We start from the raw sequence: 26,942 nt of genomic DNA on the forward strand, positions 1-26,942 counted from the left end.
ATGTCTTCAATTCAAAACCAAATGTATATATTCAGTAATAAAAATGATTACCAAAAACGCAGAAAAAAATGCATTTCTTTTTAATCCATAACTTGGCTTTAAAAGTCATCAAGGACTAGTTGTAAAAATTATCATGCACAGTGATGGATCAAATAACGTTCATTTTGCAAAAATAGATTTAAGTGATATATGGGAAAATCTAGATTCTCTGCAAATTCTTGACTATCTAAACTAATAGAAAACAATGAAACAACCTCAACCTCCTTCCCATTCCTTTATGTTAAACATATATTACAAACTTGAGCTTTTTCAAATGTTCTGTTTCAAATTAAAAAAGGAAACACCTTTATGGCAGTTATCATGTCTACATATGTTATTGTTACTAGTTATTTCTTTATAAAGTACTCTTAGTCTGTGACACTTCATTTTCTTATTATTACCCATATGCCTGTTAATTTTTATTTATTTGTTTATTGATTTATTTATTTTTAAATTTTAATCTGTTATATATGACAACAGAATGCATTACAATTCATATTATACATACAGAGCGTCTGTTAATTTTTGAAATACTTAGTGAAAATTTATAGTATTGTAGGAAAATTTACAGGATTTATAGAAAAACTACAAGCCAATACTCATGTATTCATTCATTTAGAAAAAAATATTTTAAATACTTTAAGTACCACTAAGATGTTGCTACTGGGTAACAAAACTTGTTGGATTCTGATATTTTTACATCAATGTATACCATAATGGAAACAAAAAAAAACTGTAACATGTCTAGTTTTAAACACCTGTTAGTTATACTTTCATTTCTCTTCTCATTCATGGGATCAAAATATATGAAAGGCTCATGTATATATATATATATATATATATATATATATATATATATATATATATATATATATATATATATATAAAAACCTTACCAATGCAGTTTCGTCCAGAGGCATCTGGTTCATAGCCACTGTTGCAATTACAACGGTAACTGCCACGTAAGTTTTCACAAATTCCATTGGCACATATATCAGGATCCAAGGCACACTCATTGATATCTGCATTAAATATAGAAAGTATAATAATCATAGACATTTTATTATTGGTTGATAAATTCAGATCTAATGAAGATCCTTCAACCGATGAACTCTGCAAACCCACAATTCATCTGCCTTTCAGACAGAAAAAGAAATAAAATAATTGGTAAGAAAATAACTTTGAGGGATCCAGGATACTTTACTACTAAATCAGAAGAAAAATGAAAGGAGACAGAAATTCTAAGAATAAAACCATGTAATGTGTCCATATTTATGATAAAATTATAATAAAGGAAATTTATAGGCTGTTGGCTCAAAATCCAAAGGAAAACTCATCTTGATAGGTATTATCACCATCCAATTAAAAGACAAAGATGTATTAGGGTGGCCTCTATAATTTAATATCTCCAAAGCAGGATATTTCTGTTTTATTATCTTTTTTTTTTTTTTACAGTTTACTAAGTGATAAGATACTTAATAAATTTTCTCACTGTTGATAACTTGAAATGAATGGACAGATCACTTTAAACATGGCTGCCTTAGCATACAATGCTTTTAATAAGCTACGGACATGACCACTGCTCAAGTTATTTTACAATAGGAGGATAGTTCTGCTGGGGAGGCCATACTGACAGGGCATTAAAAAACAAACAAGCAAAAACCAAAAGAGATACCCCAAATCAAATTTTGTTCACTGTGCTCAAATTTGGGTGATTATTATTTTCAAGAACTTGGAAGACCTTCTTATATACTTTCTATAGACCCTTTTCTTTTTATATTTGGAAAAAATATCCTTGTAAGAGTTTGCTTCTTTACTCTGGTTTTGGATATTCATTTAAAGATTCACCATTACTGTCAACTAACCTGTGTTTTCCTAAACATGAAACATGAAAGTAGAAGAATATATATGAAGGGAAGATTAATAGAACCTTGTAGTTTTGCTTAAAATACACAATCTATATGTACACTAAAATGTAAAAGAACTTTAAAGTCATAAACACATAAGTGCTTAAATGCTCAAGATTTCATATTGGAAATTTGTTAGCCATAATACTAAATTTAAAATAAGAAAACATCAATAAACTTTATTTCTGTAGTTTTTGAAAAACATTTTAGTATTCTTAGGTGTAAATAGTCTTCAATTATTTTAGGACAGTATATCCCAAACTTGATTCATATCAAATACCTCTTAACTGTATCTGCATCATGATTTAATATTTTTTCTTAAAGTTGACTCACTATTGCTTCCTCTTAAGTGATTGTATCTATAAAATCATGAATGAGGTTTGTTAGTAACATTATTAACAAAGCTTATTTCCTAGATAAATATTTATCCAAGATGAAAGCTGGTCTAGTGGAAAATACCACTTAATATCATTAACCATTTATCTGGATATAATTTACCTATTCATTTTTTATTTTTTGTTTTATTTGGTCTTAGGTATTGGACCCAGGAATGCTTTACTATTGAGTATATCCTTGGCCCTTTTTATTTTTTAGTTTGAGAGAGGATGTCCTTAAGTTGCTTACGCTGGTCTTAAACTTGCGACCTTATTGCCGTAGGCTTCTGAGTCACTACAATTATTTTGATTTAGAGACACCGAGTGTGCCACTGCACCAGCTCCTTGCCTTATTATTTTAAGGGAATGTTTACATAGTAAATATAATCATATTCATACTATAATTAAAATCTATGTAATTATATTAGTTACAAAGTTGAAAATGAATAAAATTACCTCTTCCATCCACAGTGATTCCTACTCCACTACTACAAAGGCCATGGAATTCAGCTATATGATAAAAAAAAATAGAAAAATTAAAAACTCTAAACTATACCTGTTACATATACCAGTCATTTACCATTTGGAAACTACTTAGAAGAATTATGTGGATTAGTTTTTAAAATGAAATAAATTTCATTATTTTTTAGCACATCATTATTATAAGAATCCTCAAATCACAGGCAAGTAAAAAAAATAAAAATCACTTGTAATCATCCTGAGTACCATTAATATATTGATAAATGTTACCAATGATTTCTATATATGGAAACTTTAAAAAAATGTAAAATATATTATAGAGATTGCTTTGTTTTCTTCTCAATAAAATAATAAGTCAAAACTTATTTAATATTTACCAAGTGCATGATCTTTTTCTAACATTTCACATCTAACAATTTAGTGAATCTTCTCAAAACTACAAATAAGATGCTGTTGTTTTCTCTGTCTTACAATGGGGATAACTGGGTTATAGAGATATGCAGCAACTTGACCAGGTCACAGAGATTTTAGGCCAGCAGGCTTGGCTCCTGGGCATCCTATCACAAAGAGGTATCAATGCCCCATTTAGGAATCCATTTAATATTTTATTCTCAGTTATGTGGTGGTGCCAATTTCCTTCAATCTCTTCCTGAGGAAATTAGGTTCATCTAGCCTTGAACAAATATAACAAATAATGGAAAGTTCAAAATCACTAGGATAATCCCTTGAAAGTAAAAGTTAAGGTCTATGTGCCTCTCTTGAGGATTCTGATAGCCCTTGCTTCTTTCTTTAGACTACCTTCCCCTCAGCAGTATCCCTTCTGGCTACCCTCTCTATCACAGAACACACCAATTACCTATAACTTCAACACTGTGGTTAAAAAAAAAGTCACTTTACATTATCTATTTATTTGTTCAGAGAGAGTGGGAATCTTTTTACACAGAAATCCACCATTTGTATCTGTGTTTTATAAAATCCTGTTTGAGTACCTTATACTTTTTATCATAGAGGACTTCAAATTTCCTTATTGATTAATACAAATTGCTTAAAGATTAAGAAATGATACATTAAAATATTTTCCCAGTTTACACGTATATTTTGGTCTTTGGTCTCTGCTTTGAAAGAGCCTCACCATAATAAAAAATTAAATACTTCATGTGAAAATTATTTTTTAATGTTTATTGTCATGAACTAAGTTATTTTTAAAAAAGTTTTCAACAATATTCATTACTTAGCCCATTTTCCCCCTCACTGATCTAAAATGCTTTCTTTATTATTTTTTATTTTCCCATTTATATCTAGGTCTGTGCCTAGATTCATCTTATTATTTCACTTATATTTTATCCAGTCTTGTACCAATATATTTTCTTGTATCATAATCATAATATGCCTTTTTCAGTTTGGTTTATTTTATAAAAAGATCCTCTTCATTGCCTTTCTTTTTATTAAAAAAGTCATATTCACTAATTCTTCTAGATGCATCAAATAATTTTTTCGAGGTTTGAGCAATCAGTTGGGAATTACAAACCTCCACTTTGTTTTTAATGGAATTATAAGCCATCTACTATGTGGAAATGCTGTTCTACCATTGTCCACAAGGAAAGTTCTTATTTATTTTTCAAGACCAAACTAAGCCCCCTCTGTGAAGTCTTTCCCAGCTGCCTCAGGCAGCAGATTGCTCCTTCCTTTGTGCCCTCCCACTTCTTTGTTTATGACCCTGTAGGGCACTAATCAGACTAAATTGTAATTTGTGTGTCTGTCTGCCTATATTCTGAACAGTCCTCTACTAAAAAGCGATGAAGTCTGTTTTTGAATCCCCATTGTGCTCATGGATATTCAATAGAGGTTTAGTGAAAGTATAAATGAACAAGAGTCAACCTTATTTATTTGAGGGTCTGGAACGACTAATAAGCAGTGGTCTGAAACCTATGGTGTCAAGATTTAAAAAATAAAATTGGGTTCTTATGTATCAACAACTGTGAAAGAGGTAAGTAAATTTCATGCTATTTATCTTCACAATATCATCAGGGATCAAAGAAATGGAAGCTAACAAACTCATAAAAAAATCTGTGTATCACAATATCAATAACAATAGATCTTTCTAATCACCATGCTCTCTGCCTAAAGATCATATGTAAACCCAAGACAAATCTTGCGATATCAGTAAAGAATTGGATTTATCTTCTTCAATCCAATATGATGACAAAATACTTCAAAACTGATGTACTCTTCAGCCAAATATCTAATGTTACATTTCTCGATTCTTTTGTGGTTATAAAACCGGCACATGTTACTACCTGAATTTTTGGCAGGGCATGGCTGGCAGGGCTCTCCAAAACCATAGTCGGGATTGGCACAGCAGCATTCAGACTTGGTTACAGCTCCAGGGAAAGGACGCACACACACTCCCTTCTTGATGCCACCATAGCAGGTACTGCGCATGTGAGTATCTAGAAGAGGTAAAAGGACAGAGGCTTGAGAAAGTGAGAGAGGCAAAGGGACTTCAAAACCGAAGGCTTCTTTAGGCTAAGTGTCCCCTAAGCTGGGAGTTTCTAGAGGGCATCTGTCATTTTCTCTTAACTTGCATCTTCAGCATCTAAACGTGTTAGGAAACCAACAAATGTTTGTTGAGTGACAGAAAGACGGAATGAATATTAGCTACTTTTTTTCTCAAGAGTTCTCTGTCTACACAAGTAGTCATTATCCCACTTATCCTTAGGCCTGTCATTGAGCCAAGGTTTTGTCCATAGTTATAAAAAGCACTTTGCGCTCTAATCACTGGCTACCTTATGCTCAAGTTGGCATTTACTATTGTTTCCATTTGAGAAGTTCTCAAATGGAATAATGAAGTGCAGCAAAATTCAATTACCTTGAGGTGACACTACTTGGCCATGAGAGTTCTTGCTTCAACTTTCTGAATTTTCAAGCCTGATATTGCTGTGTCTATGTTTTAATATATAATACTCAGTAAATCCAGTTATAAAAACAACTACCACTATACGTCCTTGGCATTGTACTGGTTAATTCTGCAGACCTAACCTCATGGCATGGCTGAGTCATTAACTTTACAAGATAGGGGTCCCTGCCCACATTTTATAGATGAGAAAGATGAAGTTCTCAGGGTTTATATAAATAACATGAAGTCTTAGACTACCAAGAATGGGGTTCAGACTAAGCTGTGTAGCTTCTGGAGTGCTCCCTCTTTCCAGTAGGTCATGCCACATCCCAAAGGAGTACTTACTGATTATTCCTCTTGCTCTCAATTATAAAATATTTCAGAACATTAATGCTGCAACAAATGTTTGTTGAGTGAGAAAAAGATGGAATGAATATCAACTATTTTTTTCTAAAGAATTCTCTGTGCTACACAAGTAGTCATTATCCCACTTAATCAAAAAATGCCAGAGAAGAAGTAGTACAGTCTCCTAGTGGTACATTGACAAGGGTATTTCACCAAAAAGATAACAACTATTTATATATATATATATATATATATATATATATATATATATATATATATATATATATATATATATATATAATTATTTATAACTTGTTGAAATAATTATATATAGCTGTTATGAAATGAGTCATCTAATGATTTCTTATAATATGAGATTTTTGGCTGTGTTAAACAAGTGGAAAGAGGGTGGTGAGATTCACCACCAAGAAGTAAACTCTTACAGCTTTTCTGCTTCTGCTGTGGCTGAGTTTGAGAGAGTCTGCTCCAAGTTACCCACAAATGCACAGCCTAACACAAAGAAGAATCGGCACAACTATGACACGATTGATGATTTCCAATATTGTCTTTGTGAATGCTTTGGCCCTTACCAATTATCTTGGAAGGCATCAAGAGATGGTTACATTATTTCTGTTTCCATGTCAAGAAAATGTGTTATGCTATTTTTAAGTCCTTTGGGTATATACTGGGATGTGGGATAACTGGGTCAAATGGTGGTCCCATTCCAAGGTTTTTGAGGAATCTCCATACTGCTTCCAAAGTTGTTGCACCAATTTGCAGTTTTACCAGCAATGTATGAGTGTACCCTTTTCCACATATCCTTGCCAGTATTTATTACTGCTTGTATTCTTAATTATTGCCATTCTGACTGGAGTGAGGTGAAATCTCAGTGTATATTATGCTAAGAGAAATAAGCTAATCCCAATAAACCAAAGTCAAATGCTCTTTATAATATGTAAATTCTAACACATAACAAGGGGTAGGGGAAGAAGAATAGAAGTTCAATAGATTTGACAAAGGGGAATGGAGGTAACAGAGCAGGGCACAGAATAGGAAATACAGTGGAATGAATCTGACATAACTTTCCTATGTACATGTATGAAAATACCACAGTGAATCTCAACATGGTGTACAACCACAAGACTGGGATCCTAATTAGAATAAAATGTACTCCATGTTTGTGTAAATAAGTCAAATTATATTCTTCTGTTATGTATAACTAAAAAGAATGGGGAAAACTGCCATTCACAAGTTTTAGAAGCAAGAAGATAAGAAGTCTATGGGAGCTCACTGGAGGAGTAAGGCCATCACATACTAGTTTGTATTTCCAAAAAAAAAAAAAAAAAAAAAAGACTGTAAGTATAATTCATGTGTAGGTTTGAGGACACAAATTGTCCTAAGCTCTGATCTCCATGAGATGATCTTACATAGATTACTAGACTCTGTCATTACCCATTAAATATAGTTTATATAATAAATGAGAGTATATTTCTTAAGCATCTATGCCTGAAACACACACAAAAAATGGTAGATACCTCATTTCCATTTTTAATCTTTAATGAGAACAGTTAGTCTTTCCCTGTTCTAGGACCCTGGAATGAGAAACTAGTTCCTATTATACTATCAAATATAATCAAGCCACTGTCCACAGATGGACAGGATAAGAAGACTGTACCAAGAAAACTACCAGAATGTGCTCACAGGAACGCTTTGGTAGGAAGTTGAACTGAAGTGCTAAGCTATATCTTTTACATATGTTAACAAATTTCTACATGCTTTTTTTTTTTAAATGAGGATTTTTGGAGAAATTTTCCAGGTCATTATCAAATTTTATATATCATTAATAAAATATGGGCACATGTAAATGTCATTTTTTTTTCTTTAATACTAACTTTTCTTTCTTATTTAAAGAAGCACCCTTCAAGGCTATGTCCTATACAGGATGTCACTATTTTAATTTAAGAAGACAATAATAATCATAGTAGTTTACTTATTGGGCTTTTGCTATATGCACAACACCACCAAAGATTTACACAAAGAAAATACTTAATATTAACATATTTAATCCTCAAAGCAACCTAATGAAGGGAGCTCAGAGAGGTAACGTATCTTGTCCAAGGTAACACAGTTCGTAAAGAAAAATTAATCTTTTAGTTGGCAAGAAATGCTAGTGTTCATAAAAATGTTGAAATGTTCTTAAGTTAATATAATAGGATGCTAAAAAAGGGAACTTAAACTAGAAGCCTTTGACACTAAATATCAGGTAACAAGGTGAATTATGACATCCCATCCTGAAGGAAATAGATATTGGAAAGCTAGTTACCTGATCTTTAAACTCCTCTCAATATTGAGGACACCAGTAGTTCAAGAGAGTGGTGATTAAGAAAGGATTTGGGGGTGGGGCATAGAGGGGAAGCTGGGTTATGAGTAGCTTCCCTCCTTGCATGTAGTCAGATAAAAAGAGCCCTACAGGAGCACTTGAAGAGCTTCACAACAGCTCCTGCCTAGAAGGCTTCACAGGCAAACCAGTGACTATTACCACTGCAGGGACCAGGCAGAGGTGGTGCATGACATCGACCTCTATTTGCAGTTCACAGACAGGGGGGGTGGGTGTGTCTTATGGATTGGAATTAAAGAACATTAAGAGGAGGTCCAAGCTGAAGGAGACTGAATACAATGCACAAAGTCAAACTAAACTCTGATATTTGTCTTCTTTGGATTATTCTTTGAACAATACTGAATATTTATGATCAACTAGAAAAAATTTAGTGATAAGAGAATTCCTAAATCATAGTGTTTGAATTTTCCAGGCACTTTCAGTCTTTGAACATCCCAGCTGCATAGAAAGTATGTGAAAAATTGCTACATAATCTATAAAAAAAAAAAAAAGAGGAGGTCCCATGTGGAGGGTGCTGAGACAGCATCTGAGAAGGTCTGATGACAGTGGCCTGCTGCAGGAGTGGATACTGGATGGGGACTGGGTACTGGCAGGCAAACATGCCTCCATTGCACAATAGCAGCTGAATGCCTTGAAGTATCCCCAAGAGCTATGCAAGGAAGAAGTTGGCTTTAACTATCTGCAAAGACAGAACATCTAAAAGCTGTCACAGAACAGTGTCAGTAACATAAATGCTTCCTTATTCCGCTGCTAATCTCTCCTCCCCCAGCCCTTCAGAGAGTCATGAACATTCTCATTGAAGATCTGAGCTTGGAACTGGAATTGTAACTTACAGGCCAATTCAGAGTACTAATTATTATCTGATCGTAGGCATTCTAATATGTAAATTAATAGTAAGGTCATTAAGGTAATGACTTTACCTAAGGTCATCACAGAATTTTCTTGCTAACAAAAAATATTCAAAAACTTATGAAATAGCCTGACTTTTCCTTCTAACTTATTGGAACCAACTGCCCCCTGAATAATTTTTTAAATTAAATTTAAAAAATGGGAGACACAAAAATACAGTTGTCTTTTGTTTGCCCTTGGCTTGTGTGTCATATTTCTTTAATATGCTAGTTAAAATCATGGCTGAATTTTCTAGAGAAAAAAAGTACAAACAAAGGAATAAACAAAAAAGTTCTAATATTTAAATTCTAATCCTAAAAATTCGTAAGTATTTATTTCTAACTTAACCAATGGGTCTCAAAAATGATATCAAAGGCAGAAGACATGAAAAAAATCACATCCAGCATGTTATAGGAATAGCAGTATATAATTTTACACACATAACAAATAGTGGCTTTATGTTAAAAAGTTTAAGTAACCACAATGACGGAAAACTGGGGAGAGCTTTCCAAGAGTTTCAGATGTGTTTCCTGTATGTGGACAAGAGGATGAATTTTTGTGTTTAAACACTGAATTCCTAATGACTACTCATATGTTGGTTTCTTGAACAGACAATAATTTCTCCCTCCCTAACTGGCTTTGTATGCACTGTAGATTTCAAGAGAATCATTTAGATGAAGGAAAAAGCAACCAAGTATATTAAAGCAACTGAAAATCTTAAACTCTCTAAGCAGGAAGGGGCTATAATCTTCTAGCTGTTGCATTTGAAATATCCCTGAAAAAGTTCAACCTTGTGGACTGGATTAGATAGAGTGGGTGAATCTGAGTGAATGGAATAGTTCTATCTGTTGATCCCTCCTTGTCCCCCACCATCCTTGGGATCCAAATATCTTGATTCACATCTGTAAGAGTTAAGTATTAACAACTGTGCCTAAGAATGCCATTTCTCTCTAAACTACTTTCAAATCAGTGTTTCTAGGTTTTACTATACAACCTGAAAAACAGTGAGCACAATGGCTAATTCATGCTTTAAGTCTCATGAAACACTTCAGAGAGAAAATTTCATGAATGTGTTTTTACAGCTCACTCTGCTATCATTATAACATATTGTTTGGGTTTTGAAATGCCAATGACACTTTAACAAACATTTCCAATAGGAGTCCTGAATGACTTACATCCCTTTGTCTCTTCCCTTGGTTCTATAATATGGAATGGGGGTGAAAAATAATTAAAAACATTTTTAGCTTTTTATATAAATCCAAGTTCTGTGGCATTTACATTTAAATTTTTTTTGGGGGGGTAAATTTTATGGTTTGGGTCTGGAATTTCCCCCTCCAAATCTCATGGTGCCCAATGCAACAAGGAGCAGAAGTCGGGACTTTAGGCAATGATTGAACCATGCCGGCTGTAACCTCATCTGTGAATTAATCCATCTTAAGGTTTAGTAATTTGAATGAACAACAGGGTGGTGACTGTGGGTAGGAAGGGTGTTCTTGGAGGAGGTAGGTCACTGAGGGTGTGGCCTTGGGGACTATATCTGTCCCTGGCTCCTTTCTGTTTCTGCCTCTGTCTCTCTGCTTCCCAGCTGCAATGCACTGAACAGGTTTCCTCTGCAACTCCCTTCTGCCATGATGTTTTTTCCTTGGAGCCAGCTGACCATGGACTGAATTCTCTGAAAACATGAGTCAGAATAAATCCCATTTCCTCTTCGTCTCAGTTATTCTTGTCAGGTATTTTGGTTACAAAGACAAAAAGCTGACTAACGAAGTGAAGGTAAGAATTTACTTAAATAATCTGTTTTTTGTCTTACTGGCTATTAAGTACAAAACTAAATTCCATTGTATTTAGAATTTGGTTATTTAATATTATCAGAGATGTTGATATAAAAACAGATTTTTTTTTTCTTATTCAGTATTTCTGTCTTGCCTCTCATCAGAACCTTTTGAAGGAGGCTCTCTGGGGTCTCTGTCCATTTAAAAGAAAACAAATTTATTGACATTAGCCTGATCTGGTCTTTTTTACACAAATGGAATCATAGACTATCCAGACTTTTGTGACTGACTTTTTCTCACTTAGCATGATGTTTTCAGGTCTTGTCCATATTTCAGTATGTGTTCTTTTTATGGCTGTATATTAGTCCATTGTGTAGTGTGGATCTATCTGTGTCCATGTTTTCAAAGATCATTTTGGGCAGTGGGGCCACCATGAAAAATTTAACTTACCAACACACACGCGTCCATCCACACCCACAGCCAGGCCTGGGGGACAGTCACAGCGGAAGGATCCTTCGTTATTGATGCAGTGCCCATTCATGCAGATTCCTGGGGTCTGGCATTCATCAACGTCTGCACAGAGGGGGACAGAAGCCCAGCCATTACTGAGTACCAGAGTTTATATGTTGCCACTGCTCTGTTAGATCAACCTTTGAACTTTGAAACTTGTAGAAGAACACACAAAGAACACACAAAGTACAACACTTTCAAGCATATATTTAGAAAGAGTGTTAGAGTAAAAGTTGTTTTACTTCACCCATTTAGAAAAGACAAGGGGGCTCAAGAGAAGGAGGAGAAAGAAAAAATCCTGGGGACTAAAATGGAACAAGTTATATTCCATGCATGTATGATTATGTCCAAATGAACTCTCTATTATATATATATAACTATAATGCACTAATAAAAAATTTAAAAAAGAAAAAAATTCCTTTTTAATTATTTATTTGACAACGCTATTTCATGTTAAATAATATTTAATTCAAATTAGGTAAGGGAAATAAAGTCTTTAAAAAACTAAGATAAACTTTAAAATTTTTTTTCACACAGAAATCTTTAGAGATAGAAGTTGTTTTGATAGTTATTCCATCATTTCACAATGAAATATTTGAGTTATCTTTTGTAATTTTCAATTCACTTGAATTTGTCAAATGGAACACAATATTAAATGGTTTCTCCAAAAGATGAAACAAAATTTAAACAGAGGCACCAAATTATTAACATTTTAGAATTTATGGACTGCAACATTTATAATAAGAAAATAAAAAATAATTTCCAGAAGGTAGAAACTGGTGAGACGTAAGTCTAAGTGAGACCTTTGTGTATTGCATTTAAGTGTCTTCAAAAATGTTGGAATGAAGTTCCTTACTTTCACATAATGTTACACACTAAAGAACAATGCCAAGCTCATATCCTTGGTAAGTCCAAGGCAGCTAACCCTGAGATGACATTCATTCCAAAGCTCCAGCATTGTACTCCCCTTTCCTGAATGAGAATCAGTCCCAGTTTTTCCTATCTACTATCCCTGAAATTTCATTGAAATTATAGGAATTAGTTATGAGTCTTTTTTTGTATTCAGATAAGTTTTTTCAAATGAAGATAGAAAGTGTTCACTGAGCAAATTTTTCTAAAAGGAGGAAACTGAAAGAAAAAGTAGGACTTACAAATTGTATTCTATCTTACTAAAGTTCACTTGTGTGTATAAATATAATATAATCTTATTTATTTCCAAGAGGTGTATCTCTTGCTTATAAAGGTTATCACTAGAACTTTGTTTTCAAAAGACTTTGTAAACAAAACAACAAATAAAATATTCAAATTATGTTTTCACAAAATCAATGTGGGATTTTAAAGACAATGATATGATTGCAAATTATCTGTAAATCAGCTTTATGAAAAAAATGTAATGGTGTATCAACAATGAATGATAGTGGGAAATATGGTTCTGAGAACACATAAAAATGAAAATCTTGCAAGATTTTTTTCTTCTTTTTTATCCAGCAAAGGAGATTATTTCTTTTATCCAGCAAAGAAATTATTTCTACATCGTCTCTTCCGAACTTGTTAAAATCAACCAGTCATGCCTGCAATTGTTCCTAGAGCATTCTCATTTTTGTAAAGACGTTACTGTTTCTTAGACCACAGTATGTTTTTCTGGGAACCTTTAGGAACCTGCCTTACTGAATTAGCAAAAGATGTGAATAATATAAAATGCACATGAAGAAATTAAAGTAATACTTGCATGGCTCATTCACATAAAAGGGTGGTTTCAATCATGGTTTCCTTCTTATCTCAAAGCCATACATACCAGTACAGTAACGTCCGTTAGGAGCTAAGACAAATCCTGGTTTGCAGATGCACTTGAAGCTGCCATCTTCATTGATGCACATCCCATTCAAACACATGTTGGTAGTTGTACATTCATCGTGATCTGCAGAAGAAGAGAGAGTAACTTCAACCACTGGCCTTAAGGGAACCAATTTCCTCTCCTCCCATAATCTCCAGTCAAATTCCACTGCAAAAACGAGCCATATGCTCATGAATTTTATTTTAAGTAAGAATGTCAACTGAGCAAATAGTATGGAAAATGGGAAGGGCTTTTATATAAGGAACAAAGGAAAAAATTAAATAAATCTTGTGCTTAGCTGCTGTTAAACCCACATATACCATAACCATGAGTAGTATTTTATTTTGAACCCCCCAAAAGTAACATGATTCCAGTGGGTATTCTTTTATAAGAAAGAATAAAGCAGTGGTAAACTTTAATTGTAAATAAAACGATCTGAGCTTTCATTAGTGAATGAAATATTACTGTGGGAATAGAATATTTCTATGCATTGGTGTCTACTGCCCTGCTGGACATCAGCATGAACACAAATTTATAGAGGTTCGATTACCATTTATGCCAAACGTTTCTACATTCTCCCGGATTGGGGAGGAGGAGAAAATCTCTATCTTGTCAGTGTTGAAATCCCAACATCTAAAATACAGTAGGTGCTAATGATTATTTGCATTAAAGAGGAATAGCTGCTACTTATAACTAAATGTGTACCATACCAGAAATTTTCATAAGCAGTAAATTATTCATGATTATAACATCTCTCCAAAATCCTGTCCCTTTGCTTTAATAATGTTAACTGCATTTATATTTTGCCTATCTATGTGAGGAATTCAAGTATGAGACATGGAAGCATTATGTATATATGTTTCTAAGTAAAAAATGTATATCCTTTAAAATCTTTTTTCAAGAGAGCAAATATTTCCATACCAACACAGTTTTTTCCATCTGTAGTTAATTCAAAGCCGGCATTGCAAATGCACTGGAAACTTCCATCTGTGTTCACACATCGACCGTTTTTACAAAGAACCCCATTCTGGATGCACTCATCAATATCTGGCAAGAATAAGAATTGCCAAACATTATTCTTTTACAATACTTATAGAGGAAAACGGTAACACAGTCAACATATTTTAAATATCTGGTTTATCTGTACATGTACCATCCAGATCGTATTGCTTCTTCAGCAACATTTCCATCTCTCACCAGCTTTTTCTTCTTGGATAGGCAGACATAAGCAATTTTACAGCCAATATAGTGGCTGAAGAGGGAAAGAAAGAGAAAAGGAAATGGGGTGTGCACTGAGCCTGAAAGAGGGTGGGCAGTGCAGCTGGAATTACGGCTGCAGCTGTTTTTGACATAGTGGTTAAAGACCTTAAAAGTCAGAATGAGATGTTGGGCAAGTGAAAAGTAACTGCAGAATTTCTGGATAAGAAGCAATATGATGAAAACTGCTGGAAAAAGTTGGTTCAAGCAACTACTCATGGATGAATAGGAAATGAAAAAGAAGACCAGCAGAGTCATCTGGTAAAAGACTTCTGGGATGAATCAGCAGTGAGGTAGAGAGCTTGGACGATAGTTGTGGGTGTAGCAATGAAACTCTGAATACAGACCAGGCATGATTTGGTGTGGGACTATGTGTGGGGTTCAAAGAAAACAGTAGTTGAAAATGACTATAAATCTTAAGCTCAGTTCATCAGAAGACAAGAACGCTGACCTTACTCCGAGAAAGGAAGCTGTGACGCAGGGAAGGAGGATGAAGTGAAGTTTTTTTCAGCCAGATGCCACACTGCCTGGATGACATAGGCATAGAGTATTTATAGTTAAAGGGAGCACCTCTGTGGATATGTAAGAATAAATCTGTAATAATGCAACAGCGCTCATCCTATGTCATATTTTAATAAATATGCTTTTCACCTCAGTAGTCTCGGTCACGATATTTCATGGAACATTTTCATATGTGACGGCAGGCTTCCTTACCAATGCATGCTTGCTTCGTAGGAGTCCTCTGGAATCCAGCGTGACATTTACAGTAATAGGATCCAGGTGTGTTAACACAATCTCCATTAGTGCAGGGATTTGATGTGCATTCATCAACATCTGTGAGCACCAAAAGAAACCATTATAGACTTCACTCCATCTGTAGAAATGTTTGTTTAAAGTACATTTAGCTCTCCCAAATTTGAGAGAAGGCCAGTCAGTGGTAATAGTCTAAATAGCCGAGTATTTATAAATGAATGAAAATTCCTTCCTTCAAATACATACAGAGGCCAGTCTGAAGGTTTACAAAAATATTGCCTATTTGAGAACACCAGGGAATTTGCTTTAATCAAGAAGTAATGATTTTTCAATTGGAATAAGGCCCAGTGATTAAAAACATGGGCTCTGAGAAGAGACAAGCATGAGTTCCAATAAACGGTGACGTTTATGTCTACAGCAATCTGAGCAAAGGAATGCCTCTCTAAGGCTTAGCACAGTGTCAGAAGAACAATGAAACAATGAAAGGCTTAAAATATATATATATTTATATTGCATGATATATGTTGTCATTGCAATGCTCTTGGTTTTAAAGTAAGAGATTGATGGATTATGGAACTTCCTTGTTATTACTTTTTGTAGACTCATCTATATATACAATTTAGCAGTCACTGAGGTTTTATTTTATAGTCAAACACATGAGGGAGGGGCAGAAAATGAAAATTAATTAAAACAAAGCCAATTTTTTTTCGTGAGTTTTGTTTTTCTTTAGGGTCTTAAAATTGACTTAGGGAATCTTTTTAAAATAAAATGAAGCTTTATGCATGGTTCTGATCTGAAATGTGAGAAAGTCTTTTCATTTAAGGTCTCTTAAGGCTTGATTAAATGCAAACCTATTACCAAATCCAGGGACCACAAAACCCAATGATAGACAAAGCCCAGAGAAAGCACTAGTGCCAATGTAAGTTTAATTTGTCTTCTCTTAGCAATGCCCACTAAATATTATTTTGAATGCTGGAAAATTAAAAACCTGGCCAGCTAGTGAGAGCAATGATTTGCCATTTCATCTACATGTAGAAGCCATTAACAAATACAATTGAGCTAAACTGAAGAGCACAATAAAGTCAGCTCACAGGTTTACCATTTTAATAAACAGATTAATTCTTTCACAGATGTTCTTAAAAAAGGAACTGTGCTCAATCAAACTCACCAAAATCATTTATATAAACACTCACACTGAGTGCAATTAAGCTCTCTCTGGTAAAGGGGAAGAAAAAAAGAAAACAAAACCTCATGGCAAATAAAATAAAAACAACAAAGAATAATAGGATTAAATGCTTTTCCGATTCATTCAAAGACCCTTTCAGCCCATTTAGACTCACTTACATTTAAACTTTCTGGTGATAACATCAATTCTACGGAGCCAAAGGAATGAAGCAAAAGGAGAGGAGAGAGAGAGTTTAGAGCAAGCACATTAGCAGCACATAATGTATGATTAATGGGACTTTTCAATAGGAAGAGCACCTTCAGTTTGCATGGCTAAAGATCACTTAAGTTTTCTGTGTGTGTTTAATTGAAATGCAATATTACAAATGTGCTGTAGGTGTTCTTGATGGGCGCCTCAGTGCAGAGCTCTGTTCTAGTGAGGAACATGAGAGGCCATGTGTCCAACCCCCTCTTTTCAGGGCAACTATCCAGGAAGCCGTGTCATTTTTTCCGGACCTTTTTCTCCCCTTGAGAACCTGTTCCCCAGGCTCCTTGTTGCTATGACAGCTCTGCTCCTTATTTTGCCATTACAGCTACAATTCATTTCTGTCTCTGTAGCCCCTTAGGGACCCCATCAACAGTCCAGTCCACATAGAAGATGGTAAGTGTTCACTTACTTATTTCTTCACTATTAGTGACTTACAATTCCAGATGATATTAAAACCCCATTATTATGGCTTTTTCCCTCCCAGGACTCTGCTTTAGACTAATCATGAATGGCCATGGCTATCTTCTGAAATGGACATTTTATGCCTCCTCTTTTGTCCAATGTCATGTTCTAGTTCCCCAAGTAATCCTGTTTGTTTTGTCTTATTTACAGGAATAGAAGTGCATACCTACTGTGGTCAGAGCACTTTGACTTCTTTCTATATTCTCACTGGGGACTAAGTATTTTTAAGCAAATTTCTTGGTATTTTAAAGTTATGAATAAATGAAGGAATTATGTAAAATATTATTAAACAGTTAAATTGCCAAACAATATTTGGGTAAAGGAATATTTCCTCTTGAAAAACATATACTAACTTAGAAGACTCTTTGTGATTTGCAAGGGTTTCAAGAACACCTGTAGCCTAAGAGAAACATTCTTTCCCGCTACTCCAAAATAAAATGATTTGAGCAGAGTTAAAACCATCGGTAAAAACAGATTGACTTATACAGACAGGAAGAAAGGCACAGAATTTCATTTTGGAAGTAGAATCCACAGGAATGGGAGAGAAAAATGTGATAAGTAAATATAACTCTTTTCAGGTCTTAGGAGTAATTCTCATAATAGCAAAATGTATGCAATCCTATCTCCTTTGTGTTTGATTCTTTTACACTTTGTCTTTTGAATTATACAGGTGTCCAATGAAGTTTCCAAAGTAGCAGTGGAAGTTTATTAATCTTGAAAACACTGGCACAAACGAGATAGTTAGGATTCTTATCCTGTGCTACTATTATGTAAAATACTAACTCTTGGCTTTTTCTGATACGCATTTGTTCCTTATAAACCCAAATGATTAAAAGCTGACGAGAATAGAAGCAAAAATATTAAGAACTCATGTTCTGAAAATGTGCTACTCTACTTTATGAATTATAGTAGTTATAGAGGTCTCACTGATGGAGTTTTAACTCTCCTCCAAGAATACCTGAATGATGGGCCTAGAATGGGACCATTTTTAATGATATTGGGGTCAAGCAGAAATTTGATATTTATATTGACATATTAATTGTGCAGGCACACAATCCCAATGCTACATCAGACAGGGTCAATAAACACAGTGGCAGCAACCATATCCACTGGCTTCTGAGAAAAATCAGGTCCTGGAATCTTAAGACGTCCATTAAGTGTAATCAATTCCCCTCCCGTCGAGTGGTACTAACTATATATCACCTTTGGGTGAATTAGAAAACAATCATTCAAATAATTGCCTGCAGGGTTTAATTCTCTAACAGAGCCCTGGGCTGAAACAGCAACCTGACTACAGAAAGGAGCTTCTGATCCTTTAAGGACATCATCTTTTTTATTCCACACGTTCATAAACACATTCTTCAGGACATAAGGGTTTTAGGGGACAGAATAAGGTTCGCCTGGATGGAAACATGAAACATGACCTCTGACTAATTTACAGAAAATATTAAAATTTGGACTCATATTTTCTTGTTAGTGTATCATACAGTGACACATGAATGACCAATATGAATAGGAAAATACAAACAGTCAATCAAATTTCAGCTGATAGGGCTGGGATTGTGGTTCAGTGGTAGAGCACTTGCCTAGGACAAGTGAGGCCCTGGGTTTGATCGTCAGCACCACATAAAAACCAAATGAAACAACAATAAATAAATAAAGGCTAAATTCTAAAAAAAAAAATCAGATTGATAAATTTTAATTATGTATGTACATGCAAGAGGAGATACTTTATATGTTACATACTTTGTATATTACACACTTTTAATATTTTCTGGTAGGAAAAGGATTTTCAAGTCATATAATAAAGAATAAATATACCAATGTTTCATGGTGTTCCAAAAATAACATCACATCTCAGGTGGTCTGTCATTTAAACAAGTATTAGTAGTACCAGCTAAGCTGGGGCTGCTGCATGTGGTTTTTCATTGCACAACCCAAGGGTGGGCCATTTATATAGATTATGTGAATGGTACCTTGTAGAGGTTTGTGCAGTGCAAACCTGTGCAACTGTACATAGGGGATCCTGAGGTGAGCCTTGTTTAATCACTCTCATAATCTTGTACATAGTTTAGAATACTGATTTTCCTCAACCATAATATCTGCTCACATTTTCCTTTCTAATCATAGCACACTCAGATCTTTATAATTTAAGTTGGGAAATCCATGATATTAACTCTTCTTGTATTGGGTTTCTCATCTTTATTTTTAAAAAAATATTTTTAGTTGCCAGTGGATTTTTTAGTTTTTTAAAAAAAAATTTATATGTGGTGATGAGGATCGAACCCAGGGCCTCACACATGCCAGGCAAGTGCTCTACCACTGAGCCACAACCCCAGTCTCCTCATCTCTATTTTTAACAGAATATCTGAACCCAAATCTGAAATGTAGGATTGTGCTACTTATGAAACACATGTATGATCATTTGAAAGTACTATGAATAAATAAAGGAATGACCTCAAAATGGCTCAATTACAATCCTCCTAAAACCACTTTTTAAAGATTATCAGATTTTTAAAATTACCAAATCCTATATAGATTTTTGTCCTCGCTGTACTTGATTTTTCGGCTGCATTTAACACCTGTCACTATTTTTCTCTTGAAAGTGTACTCATAGATAGCTTCAGAGATAGCAAAAATATTCTAGAAAGTTTCTATTTCTCCAACAGTATTACTAAGTTTTCTTTATGTCTTAAGTGTTGCTATTTCTCAGGATTCCAGTTTCAGTACTACTGATATGTTTTCCCTTTTCTTGCTGTTCAGCCTGCAGAACAATGATTGTCCTGATGGTTCTAATAGTCTGACTCCTAACTCTATAACTCCTGCTATGAACATTGCTCTTAGTATTAAACCTGTATAATCAAACTCCTTAGATGCCTAAAACTCAACATGTCTAAAAGAGACTCTTGGACCATTTTCTTCCAGTCTGCACCTTTTCCCAGATGCCAATGATACCACCATGCACTTGGTTTTTCTCACTGAGTCAGAACTTGCATGTCACTGTAGTTTCCTACTCTCTAATTCCTCATGATTAATCTGTCATCAGATTCATGATTAACTCCCTAAATACGTAGGATCATTCTATTGTCCTGAAGTCTGTCCCAATCACTGTCATCATAATTTTTTGCCTGAGATTATAACAAAAAATTTCCTAACTGACCTCTTTATTTCCTCCTCTTTCACTATTAAAATCTTTATACTGAAAAAATGGGAAGGACTTTTGCTCTAGCTAAGATAGACTTACCTTTCTTCCTGAAATATACAAATGGACAATGTATATAAAGTAAGGGTTTCAAGAAACGTAGTATCAGAAAACAAAGAACAGAAATCCCTGAGAGATAGGAAACACACATGGGGGACACATCGACTATCCATCTATGGCTTAGTACTGTTCAGACGTGGCCCAGACAGAAGGAACCCAGGCAGAGTGTAATAAGCTCCCAGGGCAGAGGAGACGGAGCTAAGTCAAACACAAGTCCCGTGCTGTTTATAAATTCATATTGGAGAGGGGGAACTGCATAGAAAGAGGACTTGGAGGATGCAGGGAGTCCTCCTCATGCGTTCAGCAGAACACAGACGAGCACATGCATACGCGGAAGCAACTAAAAGCCAAAAGAAGAATTGTGGAAAGGATGAGAAGTGAGAGTGCCTGGCCACCACAGAGGGCTACAACTTGTGCTTCTTCCCCATAGGTTAAACCCCCAGGGGTGCTGGGGAGCAAGTACACAAAGGGATCACACCTCCTCCTGGGAACTGGTGGATATGAACTACATGCTGCTCTAAGCTCACCTAAAAAATTTCAAACAAGACCAGAAAGGATCAAATCATTTCTAAGTAACAACATATCTCAGAATAAAGCTCTAGAATGAGGATAGGAATACAAAGATATCAAGGATTCAGCAAAGTGAAATTCACAATAATGTCCATTCAAAGTTAAAAGGCATGTTAAAAAAAAAAAAAAAAAAAAAAAAAAACAGGAAAAGAGATGTATATGGAGGAGATGAGTCAGATAATTGTAAATCATACCAGAACTGGCACAGATGTTAGGATAAGCAGAGAAAGATAGGAAATGATTATTATAACTGCATTCCATACATTCAAAAGCTGGAGAAAGATTACAAAGAACTGAGACATGAAATATATTTAAAAAAACTCAACTAGAAATAAAAAAATTAAATGGCATTAATACCAGATAAATTATCAATGAGGACAGATTAAGAGGACTTGAAAACACTAATTCAACAATTGGAAATGAAACATTTACCAGGATAGACCACAATAAGGGTAATATGATCCCTCTATTCTTCAACACCTGGGTACATGGGCTGGGAAAACTTGAGCAAATATTCAAGGAGGGACATTTAGGGACCCAAATTCCACTTGAAGAAACCAAGGCTCTTGGAGAAGTTATATAGATGGTATGGGTCTAAAGATGGGAGTATCAGTGACAACTTTGATTGGTGTTTGCAACGTGGGCTACCTGCAGGAATCACAGTCAACTTCTTCAAGACTTCAAACTAAGCAAGTTCAAACTGAGAACCTAAGGAGTTGGAGCTATCACTTTTACAGTCTTTAGAATTCCATATGGAATGGTCTTTGCCCATTTCTTAACTGGTTCATAACTCAAGAAGGGAAAAAGAGAGTACTAGATGGATTTTTAAAATTTATTTTTTATTCTTTTTTACTCTTTTGGGTGGAATTATTCTACCAGGATACCAATGTAACCCCTGACTACTGCAGACCCTGCTGCCAGATTAGATGTTTCTCACCACCTCCTTCTTGCTAGGCTGCTGCTGTACGAGTCAGTTTATGAGTGCCCTGATGGTGCAAAGGCAATGGGTTGTCCCAGCACAAATTAAGGCAGCAGCACCAACGCATCCCCATAATCACCACCAAGAACTCAGAGTGAATTAGAAAAAAAATATTTTCAGTTAAGAAGATCATTAACGAATCAGGGGAAACTAGTTACATTAAATCTTGACACAGGAATACACGTTCAAAAATTATCTCTGTGATAAAATCAGTATTACACTTTATACGTGCTGACTTAAGCACCATGAGAATCTCAAGGAAAAAAAATTGAGCATCTGTTTGCATTGTGTGCTAAATTAGAAGGGTTTTCCACAGAGTACTATTTTTACTTGAAGAATAACTGACATACAAATTATAGTTATTCAGACTTGTGAATTTGGCATCTTTTTAAAAATCACAAAATGAGGCTGTCACTTATGGAAAAGAGTGTTCTACTTGATGCTGAAGTTAAAATTCAACCTTAAAAGTGAAATAATTAGAGTATTTATTTACTATGTGTTCTTGGCAGTTTCTCAACACATAAAAGCATTTCTAATTTCTAGTCTGTGATAGTATCTCATGTGTTTTTTTTCAATATTGAATAGAGAAATATGTATTACACAGTTAACCAATATATCCAATGACCACTGCATATTACAAAAATCCATTCAAAGCACAAGATGGACCAATGGACTTAATATAACATTCATTAATATGGTTTCAGATTATAAATTGCAAAATAAGACTTATGAGTACCTCCTTTTAGATTTTTAGTGTATTATCCCAGAATTCTCTGTTATTTGAAAAACCTAGGAGATACTCTTCCTGTTTTCCAAATACATATCTGCAGATGGATTTCAGTGTATTCTTCAACCAAAATCTCAACAGATTAAATACAGATGCAGATATTCAAATTCAGCTGGGTTCTATGAATACAGTTACTGAACAGATTTACAGAAACATAAACAATGGCATTCATTTCTATTCTTTTTGTTGTAGAAAATCTAGTTTTTCATAAAAATGTTACTTATTTTAGCATGCAAGGAGTATATCATTGTTATTTTTAAATGAATAAATAAATGTTTAAAATTTTCATCTTTTATTGCTAACAAAGTAATTATCAGTAGATTATAAACAATAATTTTTGAGAGTTTAATGGGCTTAATATCAAAATACCTGAGCATCAGATTTTAGTAGCCCATCATCTTGTACATGTGTCTTAAGAATGGATTCTGTTTTCAAAATATATTCATTCTTATGTAGATACCTTTTGTTTTTAAGCAATACTCAGAAGGAAGGAAAGGGAGAATCAGAGATAGAAATCACATTTGAGAGCTGAAGGGGTAGGAAATTCTTAAAGCCACCTAGCTCAGCAAGTACATTAAGGGAGATGGGCACATGGAAGAGCCAGCATGCGGGAGACATAGCTTGGAAATGAGCTTGGCTTCAAAAGGCTTTTTTTTTTAGTCATATTCAGTCCAACTTCTTAGAGCCCAACAGCTACTGAAAACGAAAAAAATTGGAAGAATCACGAACTTACCTATGCAGTCCCCATTTGCATCCTGCTTATAGCCCATGTTGCATTCACACCGGTAGCTAGAAACAGTAGGTATGCAGCGTCCATTTAAACAAAGATTAGCATGGTGCTTACAGATATCTATTGTCTGGTTCAGAATTGCTATGGAAAATTGAAGCACAGGTAATATTTAGTCATTATGACATGGAGTACTTAGAGTGGACTTCTAAAATGTTATTAATAGTAAATTAGTCAAATACATATGAAAAGCCCACATTATTCTATGTTTTATTAAATTTTAATGTGGAGAATCTAAAAAAAAAACATACTCTTTTGAGACACATGGCTGCAACTTGGATTTGTTAAGTTACACATCTGGAAACTCTGCCCATAATGATGTCTTTTTAAAATTTCAAGAATGTTCTACCATACATTTGAGTGCTTTCCATCTCTTTCTGGAAGTCTGCTGAATATTTAGATATAGTAAACAGGCAGTATGCCAAAAAGAATAAACATAACACTGTGGGACATCATTAAATATTATTAGCAAGAGCAGTGCTTTTAAAGAGAGTGATCTTAAATGTCAAGTACATGAATGCCAATTCTGGTCTGACGCTCACGTTCTCGATTTCTTAAGCAATTTAACAATAAAAGGGCGAGGGAAAGACAAATATGTGCATTACAATATTTGGATAGGCACAGAACAGGACTTAGTTTATCTCAGTTGAAAAATGGTTTTGAAAAATAATTCAAGGAGTGCATGAATAGGGCAGCTGAAATAGGCCAAATGAAATACACTGGAACAAAAACATGGTTTTTGGTCATATCATTTAGATCATAGAATTACAGGGCTCTGGTTTATATTTTCAGGGAACCTAGATCACAGATATTTTTCCCAATTAAATTGAAAGTTTACAACACAGAATAATATTTTTTTACTACAGTTTCCTAAATTTAGTATCACTATATTTTAGACCCTGAAGTGAGTTTACACACAAACACACAAACACACACACAACTCACACTTTTGAAAAATAAAATATATGTTAGATATTATAATAATACAAGAGGTAGAAAACTAAAGGATCCACGGGAAACATGACCACTTACTTAGTCCAGTGATGATGGGACCCTGTCCCCCGGCTCCAACACCAGCTCCCCCAACGCCAGGAGAAAAACCATTGCCTCCAGGAATCGGAAGGAAGCCTGTCCCTCCTGGGCCATATCCATTGCCATTGCCATTTGGGACAAAGCCATTCCCCCCAGTGCCTCCAGGTCTGGCTCCAGCACTCCCTGGAATCCCTCCCATTGGAAGTCCATCCATGCAAAGTCTGCGAAATTCCTCTAGAAGAAAAGAAAGTTTAGTGAAACACAGATGGATGTCTTTCTATGTAATAAATGCAAATGGCATGTTGGAATCGATCATTTTAGTTTACTATTCTATACAATATGAATCAAGAGGTTATGATCTTCATAAATGTTTTTAGTAGGTGTCTGTAGCAGAGAAACGGTATAGGTGTTTCAGAAACTATTCAAAACCTCTATGCCACATAATTTTAACTATGTAAGTTACACAAAGAATCATTTATATGTGTATTTTTATTTTATGCCTCTAAGTACAACTCATAAAATTCCAGACACGACTATGAATGCAAGAAATCTACTTGAACAGGTGAAAACTGAAGTTTTAAGTGTTTGGTTTTACTTGAATACTCATCAGTATTACACCTATACTTTTTTTTCCTGACCCTTTTCTTCTTTAGGGGATTAGGTTTTAATATGGCTCCAGAATAATATTTTTTTTTCTAATATGGATCTTAACTTTAGACAATATTCAATAAGTTTTAAAATTTGCTACTTAGTGTACAAGTATCAAAGTTGAGTGAAGAGAGGCCAGAAATATAGCAACTATCTTATTTCCTTAACTGTTCAGAGAATTAAAACACTAGATTAGAATAAATAAGAATTATTAATTATATATTACTAAAGGAGCTATAAAATTCCAAAATGTATTACTAGACATTAACTTTGATTCTCACCCCACCCCACCTTTGAGGAATAGATTTGGGTTTTATGTCTTAGTGACTTTGAAAGAATGAAGAATGTGTCTTGATATTTTTTCCATAATAGCATATAGAGGTATATACCTTTATATTTCAAAAGTTTTTATTTTTCCTGATTTTATAATTCAATATGGAAAAGATAACATATCAATATATCTTTTGTGATAAACATTAACTGTCCTTTACTGCTCATGTTATGTATAATAAGAGGAACTGCTTCTCATTCGTTCTAAGGTGATTTTCCAATACAGATTCATTTATAAGGCAGTTAATATAGCAAAGTGAAGGAGAGAGATTATTTTAAAGGTCATGAGTTAGGAAAGAAAATATTTTCAAGGACTGGGACACAAAAGGCTGAGGGTATTCCTGAAAGAAAATATAAATGAAGGTAAAATCTTTTTATTCAAAGACATTAAAGATCTGAAATTAAAGATCAGGAGATTGAAAGCCAAATTGAACTACTGACATTCAAAATAATTTTTTCAAACATATCTACACAAAACAAGTCAGTTTTCAGAAATTTGTCTGATATTACTAAACTGGGAATGATCAAAACTGATCCCACACAAACATCCAAGTCACTGAAGACGTGAATAGAAACAGAAATTGACCTTAAAGAGCCCAGCCCATCACTCTTCCTGATTCTCCTAACACCATCCGTCCTAAGGAGGCCAGTGGCCCTCCACTCACCAGAACCTCTGACGGGACAGGCTTCAGGGATGGTTCCCATGCCCCAGCATCGGCCGGGCTCACAGCAGCACTGCGTTTTTGTCATCCTGCCTGGGAGTTCTTGTGCACAGCGACCATTCACCAGGCCCGAGAAACATGTGCCTGTTCTCTGATCTGAATATACACAATAAAAATAAAAGATATGGCAGAATTACCTCAGGTTCTTAACATTTCACACATTAGGAGAGTGTAGATGAAGTGAACTATTCATTATTACTATTTTACTTGATTTCTCTTAACCTCTATTGTAGTATTCATGCCTTCCTTCTCTTAATTTCTCTATATTTATGCATTGATTTACTCATTATTCAGCAAACATTCACTGACCACCTATTCCATGGCCTATTTCAGGAATACAAAAGTGAAAGATGTTGGGCAAAGACGAAGGCAAACCGCAGTGAGAAGTCAAACTCAAGACAGATCTAGAGCTTGAAGGGAAGCAATCACCCAATCCCAATCCCAATCCCCAGATGAATTGCGAAATCAATCCTGCTGT

At 34.6% G+C, this 26,942-nt stretch overlaps 1 protein-coding gene across 1 annotated transcript in view; it reads right to left on the reverse strand.

Moving 5' to 3' along the window:
* Fbn2 (fibrillin 2) overlaps positions 1 to 26,942 on the reverse strand; it is a 231,897-nt gene that overhangs the window by 81,658 nt on the left and 123,297 nt on the right. Inside the window, exons 9-18 of the mRNA XM_027949328.2 lie at positions 26,408 to 26,560; positions 24,765 to 24,998; positions 23,679 to 23,816; positions 15,415 to 15,534; positions 14,365 to 14,490; positions 13,405 to 13,527; positions 11,550 to 11,672; positions 5,098 to 5,250; positions 2,777 to 2,830; positions 936 to 1,061 (exon numbers count right to left, since the gene is read on the reverse strand). Of these exons, the coding sequence (XP_027805129.2) occupies positions 936 to 1,061; positions 2,777 to 2,830; positions 5,098 to 5,250; positions 11,550 to 11,672; positions 13,405 to 13,527; positions 14,365 to 14,490; positions 15,415 to 15,534; positions 23,679 to 23,816; positions 24,765 to 24,998; positions 26,408 to 26,560 (1,350 nt within the window). The remainder of the gene's footprint in view (positions 1 to 935; positions 1,062 to 2,776; positions 2,831 to 5,097; positions 5,251 to 11,549; positions 11,673 to 13,404; positions 13,528 to 14,364; positions 14,491 to 15,414; positions 15,535 to 23,678; positions 23,817 to 24,764; positions 24,999 to 26,407; positions 26,561 to 26,942) is intronic.

This window comes from Marmota flaviventris, chromosome 5 (assembly GCF_047511675.1).
Source record: "Marmota flaviventris isolate mMarFla1 chromosome 5, mMarFla1.hap1, whole genome shotgun sequence".
NCBI lineage: Eukaryota > Metazoa > Chordata > Mammalia > Rodentia > Sciuridae > Marmota > Marmota flaviventris.